Raw genomic sequence first — 15,898 nt, forward strand, 5'->3', positions numbered from 1 at the left:
AGGGTACAGAAAACCTTTCCTTCTGTTACTACAAAGGAGCTGTCCTGGTCCACTGGGCAAAAACTTTGCTAAGGGTCACTAGTCAGATTGATCTACACACTAGATTGCAATACATCCAGCTGTCACCTGCTTACAGTGGCAGCATTTTCTGAATAATGGTCTACCATGTCCTAGATTCCTGATGCATTTTTTTGAGAGGATAAAAATCTTTAAAACCATTGTTCCACTCAGGGTGCCTGATCTCCTTCATTTTCCAATTTCCTGTGAAGCTTACAAAAAAAATCCAAGAGCTGGGGTCCTGAAATTAGCACTTTACCCAGCAAAAGGGCTAGAAAAACATTGATGATATGTGAAGCAGATGAAATACATTTAAATGTTAAACTTAATCTTTTTTGTGCTGTGGACTTCCCTGGAGTTATGCTAGCAGCCCCCCTCACACTAAGACTGTCCAGGGAAATTCCCTTTCTGCCTTTAGTGTCTTCCTGAATGATTATATTTCAAAGTTTCTTCAAATTAGAGAGATTATGTCTCTCTCATTTCCATTTGTTTCAAAGGATCTGCTCATCAGATAGCATCTGAACCAGAGACTGTATTACCAGGGTCTAAGTGGAGAAATTGAACCAGAAAAGTAGTGCTGGAGAAGGAAGAAAGCTGCCCATGGCTGAACTCCAGTGGGGAAGAGCAGTGGATATCAATGATTTCCTCAAGGTGAGCACAGATTTAATGCAAATTGCTCTTCTGAAATGAAAGCTTGAGCCCTTCATGTATACCTAGAAACATCAGATGGCTGATTTGAAACTCATTGATGAATGTTTAAGTGCTAGATTCATTGAAAGGTTGTCAAGCACTGGAACAGGCTGCCCAGGGAGGTGGTGCAGTCCCCATCCCTGGAGGTAATGAAAAGATGTGTAGATGGGGCACTTGGGGACATGATTTTGTCGTGGGCTTGGCAGTATCAGGTCAAGGGTTGGACTCAATGATCTTGGAGCTATTTTCCAACCTCAGTGATTCTGTGATTCTACAAAGAGTCAATTGACTGCTTTGTTAGGGAAGAGTTTCTGTGTCAGTATGTTATGTATATATAGAAAGGCTGAGTTTATGGTCCGAGGGTGGGCATGCTTGATTGACTCTGCTGTTGTTGATCTCACCATCAGCATGGTTATTATTGACCTTGCTTATTACAGCACAGGGCCTGGGCTCAGCCAAATGAGAGCACGCCAGGTGACACAGGGACCAGGTTTCTGCCTGGAACAACAGGTACCTGAGCTGTGTGCAAGGAGAAGGTTCCCAGCTTTTCAAATGAAGAACCTGTTACTGGTTTCCTGGGAAATGTTTTTATAACCTAAGCATAACAGCCTGGAGAGTTGTGTCCTAAGCAGGCTCTCTGAAGTTAGGATGTGGGCAGATCCCCTGGGGGCAGTGACATGCCCATTAGCAGGTCCAGGTTGATAAGCCAGGTACTGAGGACAAAGCTGCAGCTGCTTGACTGTGTTGCTCCCCACCTATCCATATGTGAGCCTCCAGCAGGGCCAAAGTGGCTCATTTGCTGAGGAAAAATAGGTGAGGTTTGTCTCTTCACAAAATGAAGGGAAGATTGAAACTGTTTTAAAAATTGCTTCTGCATTATGAAAAGTTTAACTGAACATAAAATTCTTTCACTGAAAAAAATAGCATTTCTTCAGCCGAATGCCAGCTATTCAAAATGTGAGACAACTTCTTACACTTCTTCCAATTTCAGGATCAAAGTTCCCAGCAGCCTGCCAAAAATAAGATTTTGAGCAGCTGTTCTTAAGAAATCAAGCTCCTTTCAAGTTTCTTCTTCAAGCCAGTTCCAAAAATACTTGTTTGATTGTCTTGGTGTGGGTCAGAAGCAGAGTTGCAGATTCACCCAGCTCACCGGTGGTTGGCTCAGCACGGCTCCAAGCAGACACTGACTTTCACTTTCAGTTTGGCTTTGAGCTCACTCGTGCAGAAGTTAAACTTTGAGAAATCCCCAAACACAAAGCCTAGCCACAGTACTACAATTAGTCAAGTGTAGGATTTTCCCATTGTCTGTTTATAACTGACTACAAGGTGTCTTGGGGTTTTTTGTTATTTCCCAAGAAACACTTTAAATGGGGGGTTTCAGGGATTATTTTTAGATATATGAAAAAAAGAAAATATAAGATGTAAGAAAATCTGTTTTACTTTATATTTATGAGACATCATCAGTAGGGTTACTGCTATTAGCAAAGGGGAGATGGTTTCTCGTTGCCGGGTTTCTGGGAAGCTGTGATACAAGGTTGCCATGGGTCAAAACGTAGAACTGTGGAAACCCTGGCTGGCTGGCTGGCTGTTGTTAAATATTCCTGTTTGCCTGAAAAAGTGAGGAATTGTCTCTCTAGATGCATATTGGATGGGTTTGTACCATTAGATGCTAATTCTTTTGCCATCCTGCAACCAGGCCTTGATTTTTGTAATGAAGCTCTGGAAGTGACACATCAGAGTCATGTTCTGAGCTGGAAGAAGGGCCAAGGGTGAGATCTGGCCTGGGCCTTACGGAACTGTGTGAACAACACTTTGAATGGGTTGATGAAGATTATGCTTAGGTGAGACTGCAGGATGAGGAAATGTCTATCAGAAGAAACACATTCTTCTTTTTTCCTTAGGAAAACAGGTAACATGAACACATAGGTTCATCCACAAGGCCAAGAAATAGTCCATTAAATCATCTAGTCTGCCTGTATATCCACACTGGAATTTCATCTGGTTAGTCTTGGAGTGAACCCAGCCAGCAATGTGTGATTTACTGTGATTCAATCTTTCACGATGGCTTATTGGCAGCATGGTTATTTTCACATTTTATTTTTCCCAGTTTGCACAGCTACCTCTTCTCCTAATACCAATTTCACCTACTTCCAAGAGCCCCATCTTGCAGTTGTTTCCCCTACAATAACACACCCACACATACCCCAAGTCATCTTCTGATCTTCCTTTTACTATGTTACCCAGGCTAATATTCTTCAGATTCATTCTGCAGCGCTTTCTCAACCTTTTCCACAGTTTTTAAGAGATCCTTCTACAGTTTCATCAATTTTTCAAATCCTTTAAAAAACTCAGATACTAATGTGTCAGACATCCTTCAGTCCCACTATTTAATACACTTTTCTAATTTAAAATTAATCCCCTTACTTCTGCTAATTGCTTTGTATATACCCAAAGGTCACATCAAACTTTGAGTAAATAAAAGCTTCATTACAAGTGGTTGTCTGGGTAATAAATACCTGAAAGATGCTTTAAAACAAGTTACCTGTTCCAGTTTTCATCATCCACCTTAATTAAAGCATGATATGGACCACGGACACCCAGAGGATAAAAGAGTTCTGCTGTTCCTTAGGAAAGCTGAGGCCAGGTGCCATGGCGACACTGGTGGACAGGTCTGTCCAGAAATGCTGGGGACTTTGGCTGCAGGAGAGGTGGGGATGCCAGGACCCCCAGAAAGTTTACACCAGCAGTCTCAAGGAAACCCAAATTCATACCCTAGCAGAATAATGTTGGTAAAACTCCTCTATACAGACACAGAGTGTAGAGATTGACTCACAGAGTAGACGAGTCCTTTTGACCAAGAGCATTTTCAAGGGTTTGCACACAGTGGGTGCACAGTGAGGACAGGATTAAGGCACCCTCCTGGCTGAGTTCTGTGGGATCAGACAGTACAAGAGGCTTAGAAGTACCATAGTTGACTATATATATATTCTGTTCATACTGTTTACTAGGAAATTATACTGTTTGCTAGGAAATAGATGCCACAAGTTTGGCTAAAATCCCCCCTCCTAGCCAGAGGTGGGCAACTCAGACTCCATTTTGCCATTAAAGTAAATGGAATGTTGCATTTATGGCTGTGACAGATTTAAAATTAAATTGTTCACCCACTGATGTATGAGTGTTGCATGGGAAGCACCAAGTCATACTTTATCCTCCCCTGGGTGCTTCTCAAGTCCCTTGCTTTTCACTGGATGCTTGAAATCTAAGCAACTGCTATTTCTTTTATGTGTCAAAACCAGCAGCATTTCCTCAGGCGACACCTTTATGGGATTAATTAATTTCCATGCCTGTGTCTCTTCTTATTAATCTACCCATATATGTGGAACAGTGGAACTCTTGTGACTGCACCTCAGCCCTGGTTCCTTCAGTGCCTGGGTTTTTTCTGATTGTAAGCTGGGGGCCTGCCACTTAGTTTTCCAGTAGGGGACAGTAGGAAGTGACTGCTGTCTGGGATGAGAGAGGAGAAGAGGATGGGGTTTGAGACTCTAACAGATCTGTGTTGCCACATAAAACCCAAACACCTGGTCCTGTCTTCAGTATATCAGGGCCCTCCATTGGCTTGGGTGGCCTACAGACACCTGCATTTGCAGGAGTGGAAGAAAGAACATTCACCTCTGCAAGCTGCAGGTCCCTCCATGGCTGCAAATCCTCAAGAGAACTGGGCTGAGACCAGCTGAGGATCTTGTGCCTTCCAGTCTGCCCTCTCTCATGCAGGGTTAAGAAATACAGATGTATTTTCTATCTCATTGACACCTGGTTCCTATACCAGGTAACACTCACACCTCCAGGGACCTCAAAGAGAGCAGAATCAGAGTGAGAGACAATGTGAGGCACACCTCCAAGGCAGAAGAAGGTTCTCCTTCAGCAGCTAGCTAGTTTCATCTGCCTGTTGCTTGCCTAGTTCCCTCTCCCTCTGCAGGGCAGGTGACATGGTGACGTGTGGAATGAAAATCACAGATGATGCTCCACTAATCCCTTCTCTCGTGGAACAAGAGCACACCCACATACACACTGCTTCCTCCCCTGCCCTTGCTTGCTGTGCCAGCTGAGTGCTGGCAGGGAGCTCAGGACTGCCGAGAACTGCAAAGGTTTTGCTGCTTTGGTTGACATTTAACTATTAACCAATTTTGTGGAGACTGAAGGGAAAGGTGCTGTTTGTAGGAGGTGATATGTAGAAAGGAGAAAGAGTGGGAGTAGCAAGTGTCATCCAGTAAGAGCTGTCTGACCATGTTTACACATTTTGACCTTGGCTGTCTTAAGGACAGAGCCCTTCTGGGTCCCTCACAGCCATGTGAGGCTACAGGCACCCATGCTTGGCTAAACCTGGGAGCTAAGTGTTCCTGGGCCTGGTTAGCAGGAGATTGCCTGGCAGTAGAGGCATTGCATAACTGTGTGATTGAACTTAAAAACCCTGCCAAATGTGAGACCACAGGCAGAGAGTGGGAGGAAACCCTCTGGTTCCACTCCTTCTGGTGACATCATGGTACAATTCGAAGTTGATCTCCAAACAAACTTGGAGTCACCTCACCCTGGCTCTCCTAGCTTCAATAAACACCAAAGATTCCCTGTCAGGGAACTGCTTCAGGCACACCTGAGCAAGGGAAGGATGAGTGTCACGTGGCTCAACTCAGCCCTGGGGCTTCTCGCAGCACTGAGATGGTCCTGCAGCCCATTGTCTTTCCTGATCTCAAAGGTGCCCATTGCCACTGTCATAAGTGGGCTGCACAAGGACGTGCCAAGTGCCTTTGCTTTGGGGTAACAACAGGACGCAGCTCTCATCTGCTTTTCATTCACCCATAAATTTCAGTATTCCTCCCTGGGAGGATGCTGAGGAGAACAACAAAGTGAATTGTCTCTGGGCATGCATGAAATTATGTGGGACTGGAAGTAATGTGGAAAAGGAAAATTCCAAATTTTCCTAAGCCTGAAACATTTAGTCTGGCTTTGCTTTGGCTTTAGCCTGGAATCCCACCTAGGTGACCTCGGGGCGCTGGAGTGGGTCTATGCAGATTAGCAATGTCCTTTCATGGCTGGAAGTAGAGAAGGGAGCTAAAGAGACCAGGGCTGCACTGCTGGCACAGCTGGGCCCTGCCCACACCCTGGGCTCAGGGCAGAGGGTGGCACTTCACAGTGTCCTCACCTGGTGCTGGGGAGATGCTAAACACTGACCATGGCAACACTGGCATGAACCTGGTTCTGTGGTGACCTGGCATGGGGCAGTCCACATTTTTGCTGTCCAAGGCTATCACCCTGCCAAGCAAAGGAGACCTTATCCAAGCTGCCTGCTGGGGCTGTCCAGCTTGTGCCAGTTTCCAGATGGTGTCAAGATGCTGCTGGCAAGGGCTGGCTGGCCTGGGCCAAGCTGTGCTGTGCTGGGAACCCCTGAGCAATTTCTGAGAAGGACAATCCTGTTTGAGTGATGGGGAAAGTCCTTGACAACAACTTGTTTGCTAGCAGAGCAGGTGCCCTGCTCTGGAGACCTCTGGGGCTGCCTCATGCTGCAGAGGATGGGAGGGTCCTGGATGGAGGCTCTGGGGTGCCCATGGTCTGCATGTCCAGCACACTGCTGGCTGTGCTGCCCAGCCTGCAGCAGCAGCAGGGGGAGATGGCAGGCGTGAGTGTCAGCCTGGGGACGCCCACAGCATGTTTCCTTTGCAGCAGCGCACAGGATGTAGCTGTCATGGGTGTTCATTAGCCCGCAGCGTGATGCTCCCAATTTCCATCAGTGCGTCTCTCGGTTTGAGGCTCCCTCTCAGACCCAATTTTTAACAGGGTCACAGCACTGAAAACCCCCATCCCTCTGAGGTCTTCTCTAGGTGCATTTTTTTTTAATTGCAATGAAGAAGCCTGTATTCTACTAGCATGCCATGAGCACCACTGGCCATTTATGGAGTTTGTCCAGAGGGCTGCAGTGCTGATGGACGCAGCTAAGTCCTAGGCAACATTGCACATGTTGCTGCATGTTCCTTGTGGCATGTAGATAGGAATAGCTCTGTGAGTGCAGAAAGGTCATGAAAACCTCAGAGTTTCATTTAGAAGTAAATTGAAATTATTAGCTGTTTAGAGATAAGCTGGTTATGACTGAGGCTTGGACACAAAATAAAAGTTTTACTGTTTTTAACAAGGTGTGTTGGTGGAAGTACAGATTCTGCCCTGCATGGAGCAGCTGTTCAGGTCAGCATCTGTGAGGGCAGCAGCTGCTGCCAGCCCTGGGTGTGGCTTGTCACTGGCCAGCTCATGAGCACTCTGCTCCCACCAGTCTGCAGGTGAAACAGCGAGTGCTCCCAAGTTCATCTCCAGTGGGAAGTCTCCAGCTTACTTCAAGCCCCATCGTGCAGCACTGTAATACAGAAATAGCAGAACTGGTACCCGAGCACCCAGCAGCCTTTGCTGCTGTTTATAACCCCCAGACAGGGAATGGTGTTAAGTGGGAACAGGGCTGTAACACCTGAAGACCCCCCAGTCTTTTTAAAGCTGCGTGGATGCTGTTATGGCCCACTGCACTGGGACACCTCTGGTCACGCGGCTGTGTGGGCTCTGCAGGCCATCCTGCTGATCCCTGGTGGGACACATTCCCAATTCACCCCACTGAACTCTTCTGGTCAGAGCCCAGTGGCACTGCTCCTGGAGTCACAGATGTGTTTGTGGCAACATCAGCCAGTGTCAGGGCAATATTGTTTCAAAACATGTTGACTTCCCATGTTTCTGGAGTTTATTGAATGCATTTGGGTTGCAGCTTTCATGAAATTGTAATTTATCAAAAGCACAATGAAGAATCACAGGCCAAGTTTCTGAAGCTCAAATTTAAGTTAGGTCATAGGTAGAATAAAAATTTAAAGATCTCTACCAACAAGGACATATATTTCCCCATGAGAAACTTCTTAGTTTGAGTGATATTTTCAGTGTTACTTTTTTTAACAAATGTAATTTTTCCAAAGAAAGCAGACATGTTCTATAATAATGTCAGCCAGCCTCTGAGTTTCTCAGCAGTACAATTTCTATTAATTGTTTTGAACCAACCCACACGAGAAGCTAGACACATTATTCTGTTTATAAATAGGTCTGTTTTCACAAAACTCTTTTTCAAGGAAATTGCTCTTAATAAATATGAAGTACTTTCACTTATTACTTGTATTATAAAAAGAGAAGGATCTTGCGTAGATCAGAGCCCTGCTATGCTAAGGGTTAATAATAAGACAAATCTTACCCTGAAAAAACCTCATCTTTTGAGTTTGCTCCAGGTCTCTGCAGTCCCTGATTGTCTTATGCCTAACTCCAAATTAATCATCCCCATCCCTCTGTTGAGTTCTTAACTTCCCCATTCCTCAAAATATCATTATCCTTATGAGGAAAGGCAGCATTATTAACCCTGTGTTACAGATGGGGACTTGTGGTGCAGAGGTGAAATGTCATGCTGAACGTTGTCTGAACCAGAGCAGGGGTGGATGCCCACTCTTCTCCTAAAAGCAGCACCCTGACCGCTATGCTTCCATTCAGCTGGTCCTGTGATAGTATTACATTTTTATTCATTAATTTCCCATTGGTCAGTCTATGAAAGAAAATTCACAGTATATTATCAGCTGATTACACAAGGCAGCTAAAACATTTAGCTGCTATAAGTGCACAAAGGGTGAAAAATAAAGTTAGTAAAAGTGAATGAAGAGAAAAAGTGAAGGGCAGGAGCAGTATAGCTGCCAAGGAGTCGTGGGAGGGTATGGAAAGGAAACTGAAGCTTCAAGCTGACCCATAAAACTCCGTGGTGTTACCAGCAACCTCACTGAATTCACCTTCAGAGATTGTGTTTTGCAGTAACCTTCATTGACACCTGCCCACTTCAGTTCTGTGGCCAGCCAGAAACCTTCCTACCTCCCTTAACCACAGCCTTCCACACCAGGGTCCCTGAAGTCAGCCCCCAGGCTCTGCATGACTCACCCCCTCTGCATCTCTGCAGACACTCGCCTGAGCTTTCTCAGCTTCTCATAGCAAGAATAAAAAGGCAAATAAATGGGGTTGCATGATGACAGGAGTCAGATCTTCAGTTTTGGGACAGGATCCAGAATCTCTGTAGGAGAGCTCAGCACATGCTGTGCCTCCCTGCTTAGACCTGGCTGCCTAGGCAGGAAAAGCAACATGGGTAACACAGAAAAGACCACACAGAGCCCAAGCTCTCCCACTCCTTGTTCTTTCAGTGAGAAGAACCCCCCAAAATGATGTTTTCCTCCACAAGGAAATGCAGTGCCACCTTCATTATCAGGTGGGAAATCAAGAGAGTCATTTGTTAAATGACTTTCCCAAATGTCACACTAAGGGCTGCAGATAAGACTTGCTTCACTTTCCTGAAAGACAGTGAAGTGTTGACTTCAGTACACTGCTCCTCTCAGCTCCTGCAACTGCCTCTGCAGTCATGGCAAGGGTTAGTCTGTGTCCACTGATATCTCTAACATGACATCAATGGAAATCTCAGTGAAAACCCTGTGGAGTAGGAATCCTGCCCCCATGAATATTTGAAGAGGATGCATGTTAATTAATGCCTTCCCTGTCAGGAGAGGGCAATGAAGTTAGCACCAAATGAGCAATATGCAAACTCAGCCTCAGAGGTACACAAGATGTCTGGTACAAATTAAACATCCATTCTCAGAAAATATCCTCTAGACATGCCAAGGAATAAGTTTCTTTAGGGTCTCAGTTTGTTATGAAGGCTGTTTCCTTTAAAGCAAAAGATTTGCCTTATATACTGTCTGAAGTTAGTCATTGGCAGTTTTTCAACATAATTCCAAAGGATTTCCGATTGGCCTGTTGATTGATAACCAGAAAGTAAGAACAGGATTATGCTTATGTGTACCTGTTCCTAATGCTACTGATAATTTCTCAATGGGTTCAGAAACCAGACAATTCAGAGACTTTTATCTCATGAGCCAAATCTTCATGCAATATCTGGGTCTGCACTGGCTGATTAGAACACAGCCTGCATGCTGTTGCAGTAAGGAATTGGTTTGACAGCTGGATGATACCAGTTTCTAAACCATTGAACCTGCAGGAATAATAAATTTATCAATTTTCTGGAAATTACTCATGGTTCAGTCCAACAATCACCTGCATTAGCCCAATCTAGTTGTGAAATTCTGAAAGGGAAAGAAAAAAATCACATTTAGACTGAGAACAGTCAGGACTGGATGGTTCACAGTTTGGCAACCAGCTTACAAAAGCTATTGCTGCCATGTGAAATTCATCCTCACTCTATAGTGGCTATGCAGGACAGTGTTCCAGTAAGTGCTCCATGGCATATGCATAGCTCACTGCCTGCACAGAAAAAAATCAGGGAATATTTCATCTGTGACTGCCTGTCCTGAAAGGTGACATCTTCATGAAGGTGGGTTGCTTGTAACAATTCCACCTTCCTGCTGTGAAGTGTAATAGAGGCTTTTCTTTTTATGCTTCTCTAGGTGCAGGGGCTTTAGACCACGTCTGCAGACAGCAAGTCTGGAGTGTTGCCCAAGATGGCAGCATTTTCTGAGACACCAATCACAATTTTGTTTCAAGGCTGATTAGATTGTGCTGATCACAGACACTCAAAAAATCACTTTCCACAGGGCTTTGTGGGCCTTTTCCATTGTTTCACGTCACAGTGAAGCCACCAGTGGCTTGGTCACGAGGCTGTGAGGTCTCAGGGAGGGACTGTGTGTGCAGCACAAAGGAAGCTGGGTCTGACCTGACTTTCACAACTTTCTTCTGCACCTCAGAGGTTTTGTATATTCATTGACTCCAATGCATTCAGTAGAAATGATACTTCATTTTGTAAGATGAGCTGATTCAAGGTCTTCATGGCCATAAGTGCTGTGAGGCAGATGCTGATGAATAAACTGGGGCTCTGTCCAGGATACTGAGATTAGCAGAGCTCGAGGGATAGGCTGAGCAGGCAGCCACCCACAGGAGCAAAGAGTGTGAAAAGCATCACAGCTCTCCTGCCCACACTGTCTGGAGAACAATGTGGAGGGGAGGCTCAGGACAGAGGGAGGTGGCAGCTACTGCTGAACCACCACTTGGAGGAACAAAATTAGGGGCTGGCATGAGCTGCAAATTAGCTGATGGCACCAGCAGCAATGTGGATTAGAGCACTGAGAATGCTCTGCAGGAGCGCTTGGTAAATGCTGCCTCCTGCAGAAATGAGAGGGAGGGCCCATGCTAAGCATGAAGTGGGGATGAGGCACTGGGACAACTTTCCTGCCCAGCACACTCTGTTTTCATAGACAGATGTCCAAAAACCAAAGCCAGAGGCTGGAGGATGGAGGAACTCAGGGATGGACAAGAGGCACAACTGTTCCTTCAACTGATCACCCCTATCACCAGCTAACACAGGGATGCTGCTGTCTCCTTGCTACAGTGGCACTAACAGCCCCTTTTTCCTGCAGGTGTCTGGAGATTGTAGCTATTGTGGGGAGGAGGGTAGGGTGGGGTGTGTGATAGTATTTTTCACTCGTAACACCTACCAAATTATGGCATCAACAAAAAACAGAGCAGTGGGCCCTAGGCACTCGTTCAGTATTTGAGTTCCTCCTGTCCTCCTGGGCTGTAGGATGATTCTGGGCTCTGAGATGGAGCCATATGGGAAGCCAGGAGGTGTCACACAGAGCCACTTCACAGACTTCAATCAGGAATGTTTCCAGCAAAAGGAAAATGTGTTAAACTCAGCCGTTCTCACAGTCTGACAGCTCCTGATGTTCATGTCAAGAAATGAATGCAAAAAAAAAAGTGCTCTCTCTGAACAGAGACATAACAGCCAAATAATTAATAAGAGCTCACACAGCACAACTTGTCCCTTCCCCATGCACAGAGTGCTCAAGGCCTTGAATTTTTGAAAAATGAAAACCCAAGATATTGGCTCTCTTTCTGCCTTTCTCCAGGAAGATTTTTTTGTAACACATAATGAGCCCACTTGCTACACCACCATGCCCAGTTAGCAGAGCTGTTTGACTAACTGCACTAGGTTTATTCGAGGGGAAATCAGGGCATTGAGGTGAAATAACTGCAGTTCAAATTACAGTGTTCTGCTCAAATAATTTAATCAAGGAAGGAGGCACTGCCACTAACATCAGCAGGTATTTCCCATTGGTTTGTGTAGGTAAGTTGTGACCTGTAGTGAAATGAGGCAATAAATGCTATCACAACCAACTCTTCTGCCTGTTTTGAAGGCTTTGCTATCCAAAAGAAAGAAAAACAGGCGGAAAACAAAGAATCAGAATGCACCAATGAGAAACTGCCAATGGGGCCTTCTCAACAGCACTAGCAGAAACTAGTGATAGTAATATGAGCAAGGAGCCAGCACTGGTAGCCCTTGGCATGGGGTGGGAGAGATGGAGGAAGAGGCTTATCTCCTGCTGGGCTTGCACAGGCCTGGTGGGAGGGTGAGAAGAGCATCTGGATGCAATACCAGGAAGTGCAGTTCCCACCACCTCTCCCATCCATCCCATCTGCACCAGCATTCCCCACTGCTGGAGCCACAATTCTGCCAGCCCAGCCACCCCAGGCACCACAGGTAACCTCCCACACCTGCAACTCTCCCAGGTCCTCCAGTGCAGGACACTGACAGCAGAGCCCCATGACACAAGCATGAGCAAGCCAGGGTGCATCACCTTGCTCCTGGGCATCAACCCCCTGTGCAGCCACTCAATGTACCTACCTGGCTGAAGGCAGCCATGGCTTGCTCAAACCTTTGCTGAATAAGAGCGATGGCGCTGAACACCGGCGGGAAGGAACAGGCTTGAGGGGCTGAAAACAAGAATAAATTTGTCATCCGTTTCAATCCTACAGCAAAGCTCCCACAAAGGTGAGGGGTTTGAGTACTTATAGGAGTCATTGCTACAAATTGTGTATGGGAAGAGAATATGTGTTTGTGCTCTTAACTCCTGGATGGTGCCAAATTTCCCCTCGAGTGTGAAGGCTCCAAACCCCACGGTGGTCGGCACAACAGCTGCTGTCACACAGGCCAGCTCAGCTTGGGGGCTGCACAGCCACAGCACTGGGGACAAAGCCCTGGGGCCATCAGCTGAGGCACCCCAGCAGGTGTCACTTGGGGCAACCTCAGCACCCGTGTCTGCACAGGGGCTGCTCAACCCAAGCTCCTTTTACAGGGAGTGGGGAGACGTGGACACTTGCAGGGCTCTGTTCTTCCCTCCCCACTTCTGCAGCAAGCTTGGGAGAACAGGAGCCATGTCCTTTCCCAGAAGTGCCCACTTCTCTGTCCTGACTGTAAAAGGCCCTTGTACCAAAAGGGTGGGATAGAGACCTCCCTTGGGTGAGAGGAGGCTGCACTTGGTGAGCCCAGCATGCAGAGGCAACCAAGCTGGTTCCAATTAGAGGTGGGTAAGCTGCCTCCTCCAAATCCACAGGGAAGCTCCCAGCCTCTTGAAAATCTAAAATCCCTGCAATCTGTGCTTTGGGACAGCAGGTTCTGTGTGGCTGCCTGCCATCTGAACACAAGTATGAGTGCTAAGGGAAGAGGCTATTTTAGGAACAAGTGACACAACAGAGGAACATCAGAGGCAAGAAATGGCTCCTTGCTGCCAAGTGTTGACATGAGGCCAATAAAGGGCAGGTTACTGCCCTTTTGGGAGGATGCCTGTCTTATTAAAGTTGTAGTTACAGAATTTTTTTGAGATACTTGGAAAGAAGGGTGATATATTTACAGAGAACTTTCTGAACATTTGGCCTTATTAACTGCGTGGAAAAGGAATGATTAAAAACACCATCTGCTTTTTATTGAACTTTGTTCCAATTTCATGAGAATTTAATCAGCTTTAACCTCTAACTCTCAATTTTTACTCCTGAAAGTATGTTAGCAGCATACCATCCCATGCAGTACACAAATGGCAAACAAGCCCTGCTGGGGGTGTCTGCAGATCTCCTCTACCACGATCTCACCAAGTCAGTGCAAACCAGGCCAGCACAAAGGGCAGGGCCCTGCACCACATGGAGCAGAGCTGGAGGCATCATGTACTCCCTGAAGGTGTCTGAGACCCTGAGAAGGGTGACAGGGAGCCCAGCTGAGGCCATCCCATGGTGCCATGGCCCATGTAAGCCAAGGAAATGCAGTTTCCCAGAGGAGATGGGTGATGTTCCCCGTTATTATTAGCAGAAAAAAGTAAAGCAGCAGCAGAAGTCACCTTGCTCTGGCTGCAGGGAAAAGTGCCGGCATGCATGGCCATGAAGCTGCAGCAGCACTGCACTGGGATACTAGAACTTCCTCCAGGCAACAGTGAAAGACAGGAGAGATTTGTGTATTTACTCCTGGTTTATACCAGTTTGACACCGGTATATTTATCCCAATGTATGTATGTGGGACCTTGTGTGACAGGAGTAGGTGACACTGCTTCATGCCTGCAAGGGAGCTGGTTTCTGAAGGCAGTGCTTGTTCCCATGCCTGTACTATCATGACCCTTGTTGGTGCCTACCTTTGACAAATACCTAAATATATGCAATCTGAAGTCAAAGAAATGAGCTTTGAAGTTACTAATTACATATGTTATCAGAGCATCAAGTCTTTTCTAGGTATTGACTCATTATTACCAGAAGTTCTTCTGCAGGTGCTGCTCGACAAAAGGTCAGTACATGACAAAGCCTATGTTGCTCTCACAGCAGTCACTGCTGAGCTCATGGAATTAAATGTGTTTTGGAGAAAGGTTATCCTTCTAAGATCATCCTAAGTTGTTGTAGCGTGTTGTCTTCATGTTTGAGCCCACTGGGACTCTGGCTGGGGAAGTTCTCTAGCTCCAGTTGAAATACCATATACATGAAAGGCATGGTCTATTCATCATTGATTTTGCAGTATCAGGATAAAACACCAGCCTAGTGATAAAGCAATGGAAATAACTGCACCCTCCAGGGGAAGTGAGGATGAATCCTGACTCAGGCAGAGGCCCATTTTCTCCTCAGTTTATTCCCTTGTATCCTGAGCTCTGACCACATCAGCTTAAAACACCATCAATGCTGTCTGTCATCCTGCCTCCTTTTAAATCCACAAGGACTGCTCAGTGCAGATTCCCAAACAAAATGCCCTTGGGAGGGCAGACACCAGTTTCTTAATCTGGTGCAACATCTGAGAGGTTGGCCAAGACCCTTTTCTGAGCCCACCTAGGACCAGCCAAAAGGTACTGTCTGTGCAGAGCAGACAGGGAATGCTCAGGGAAATGCAACCCTGCTGGCACCCACCCAGAGTGGGCATGGGGGTTACAGCTGGTGGCAGCAGGATGCTCAGCGTGCCTGGATTGATGTGTCACAGGACAGCAAGGAAAGAGCTCTGCACTGTGGGGAAAAATTGTTTTGTTCCTCTCCCCAGATCAGTGTAAAGCAAATTATTTCTGTTACTGCTGATCTTATGTTAACTCTATTCTAGAGTTACTACAATTTCATCTACCAAATGCATATAGACAAGATTATATAAGCTGTGTATTTCAAGTGATGAATGTATACACATGCACACTTTGACATAAGTGAAAATACTGGATCTGATGTTCCTCTTCTCATTCCAAATACAAGAGACTTATTATTTGATTTATTGAACAAGGTAATGTCATGTCATGAAGAACAACTTTATTCCCCAGTGTTGCTGCTACTTTGGTGGAAAAAAACTACATGTGATTTTTACTTAACACTGCAGCAGGTGCAGAGAGGACAAAATAACTTTGCCCTGTGTTCCAAGACCTGGGAGAATTTGAACACAGTATGTCAGTATTCACTATCAATTACATCATACTTTCTCTCTTCAGGGGGTTTCCTCCACTTAACAGAAATCTTCTTTTGCTTAACGGAGGATATCACAGTTTCTGCCACAAGTTTAGCTCCAGCCCTTCTTACTCCTGCCTGTGACCTGTTCTCATTCTGAGACACACAGTAAATAATGCAAGGATGTCATCTGCAAATGGCAGAACTTCAGGAGCACTCACTGGGAGCCATTTGCTCCAGGAAATCACCTACATCCACCATGCAAGGGCTTCACCCCAGGCAAAGGCTTCACGCCAGGCACCCACAAGGAGATCTGCCTGAAGACTTGACCATAACCAGAAAAACAGCAGGGAAAGTCTGAAAAGTATCCCAGTGC

The 15,898-nt window shown here is 46.0% G+C and overlaps 2 protein-coding genes across 6 annotated transcripts in view; one reads left to right on the forward strand and one right to left on the reverse strand.

The window, feature by feature from the left end:
* TAGAP (T cell activation RhoGTPase activating protein) overlaps nt 1-15,898 on the reverse strand; it is a 46,109-nt gene that overhangs the window by 25,752 nt on the left and 4,459 nt on the right. For all 4 annotated transcript variants that reach the window (XM_074537670.1, XM_074537671.1, XM_014269326.3 and 1 more), the window contains exon 2: nt 12,482-12,570. Coding sequence is in view for 2 of the 4 variants with exons in the window: in XM_014269326.3 (XP_014124801.3) it covers nt 12,482-12,570 (89 nt within the window). In the remaining 2 variants the exon portion in view is untranslated. The remainder of the gene's footprint in view (nt 1-12,481; nt 12,571-15,898) is intronic.
* The window catches only part of LOC106629551 (T-cell activation Rho GTPase-activating protein-like), a 35,013-nt gene that overhangs the window by 796 nt on the left and 18,319 nt on the right, over nt 1-15,898 (forward strand). Inside the window, exon 2 of one of the 2 annotated variants that reach the window (XM_074537672.1) lies at nt 555-708. In XM_074537672.1, the coding sequence (XP_074393773.1) occupies nt 695-708 (14 nt within the window). In that variant the 5' untranslated portion in view covers nt 555-694. Of the gene's footprint in view, nt 1-442; nt 709-15,898 lie in introns of those variants that run through there. The other variant, XM_026795392.2, reaches the window with a different exon arrangement.

Source organism: Zonotrichia albicollis, chromosome 3 (genome assembly GCF_047830755.1).
Source record: "Zonotrichia albicollis isolate bZonAlb1 chromosome 3, bZonAlb1.hap1, whole genome shotgun sequence".
In the NCBI taxonomy this organism is placed as follows: domain Eukaryota; kingdom Metazoa; phylum Chordata; class Aves; order Passeriformes; family Passerellidae; genus Zonotrichia; species Zonotrichia albicollis.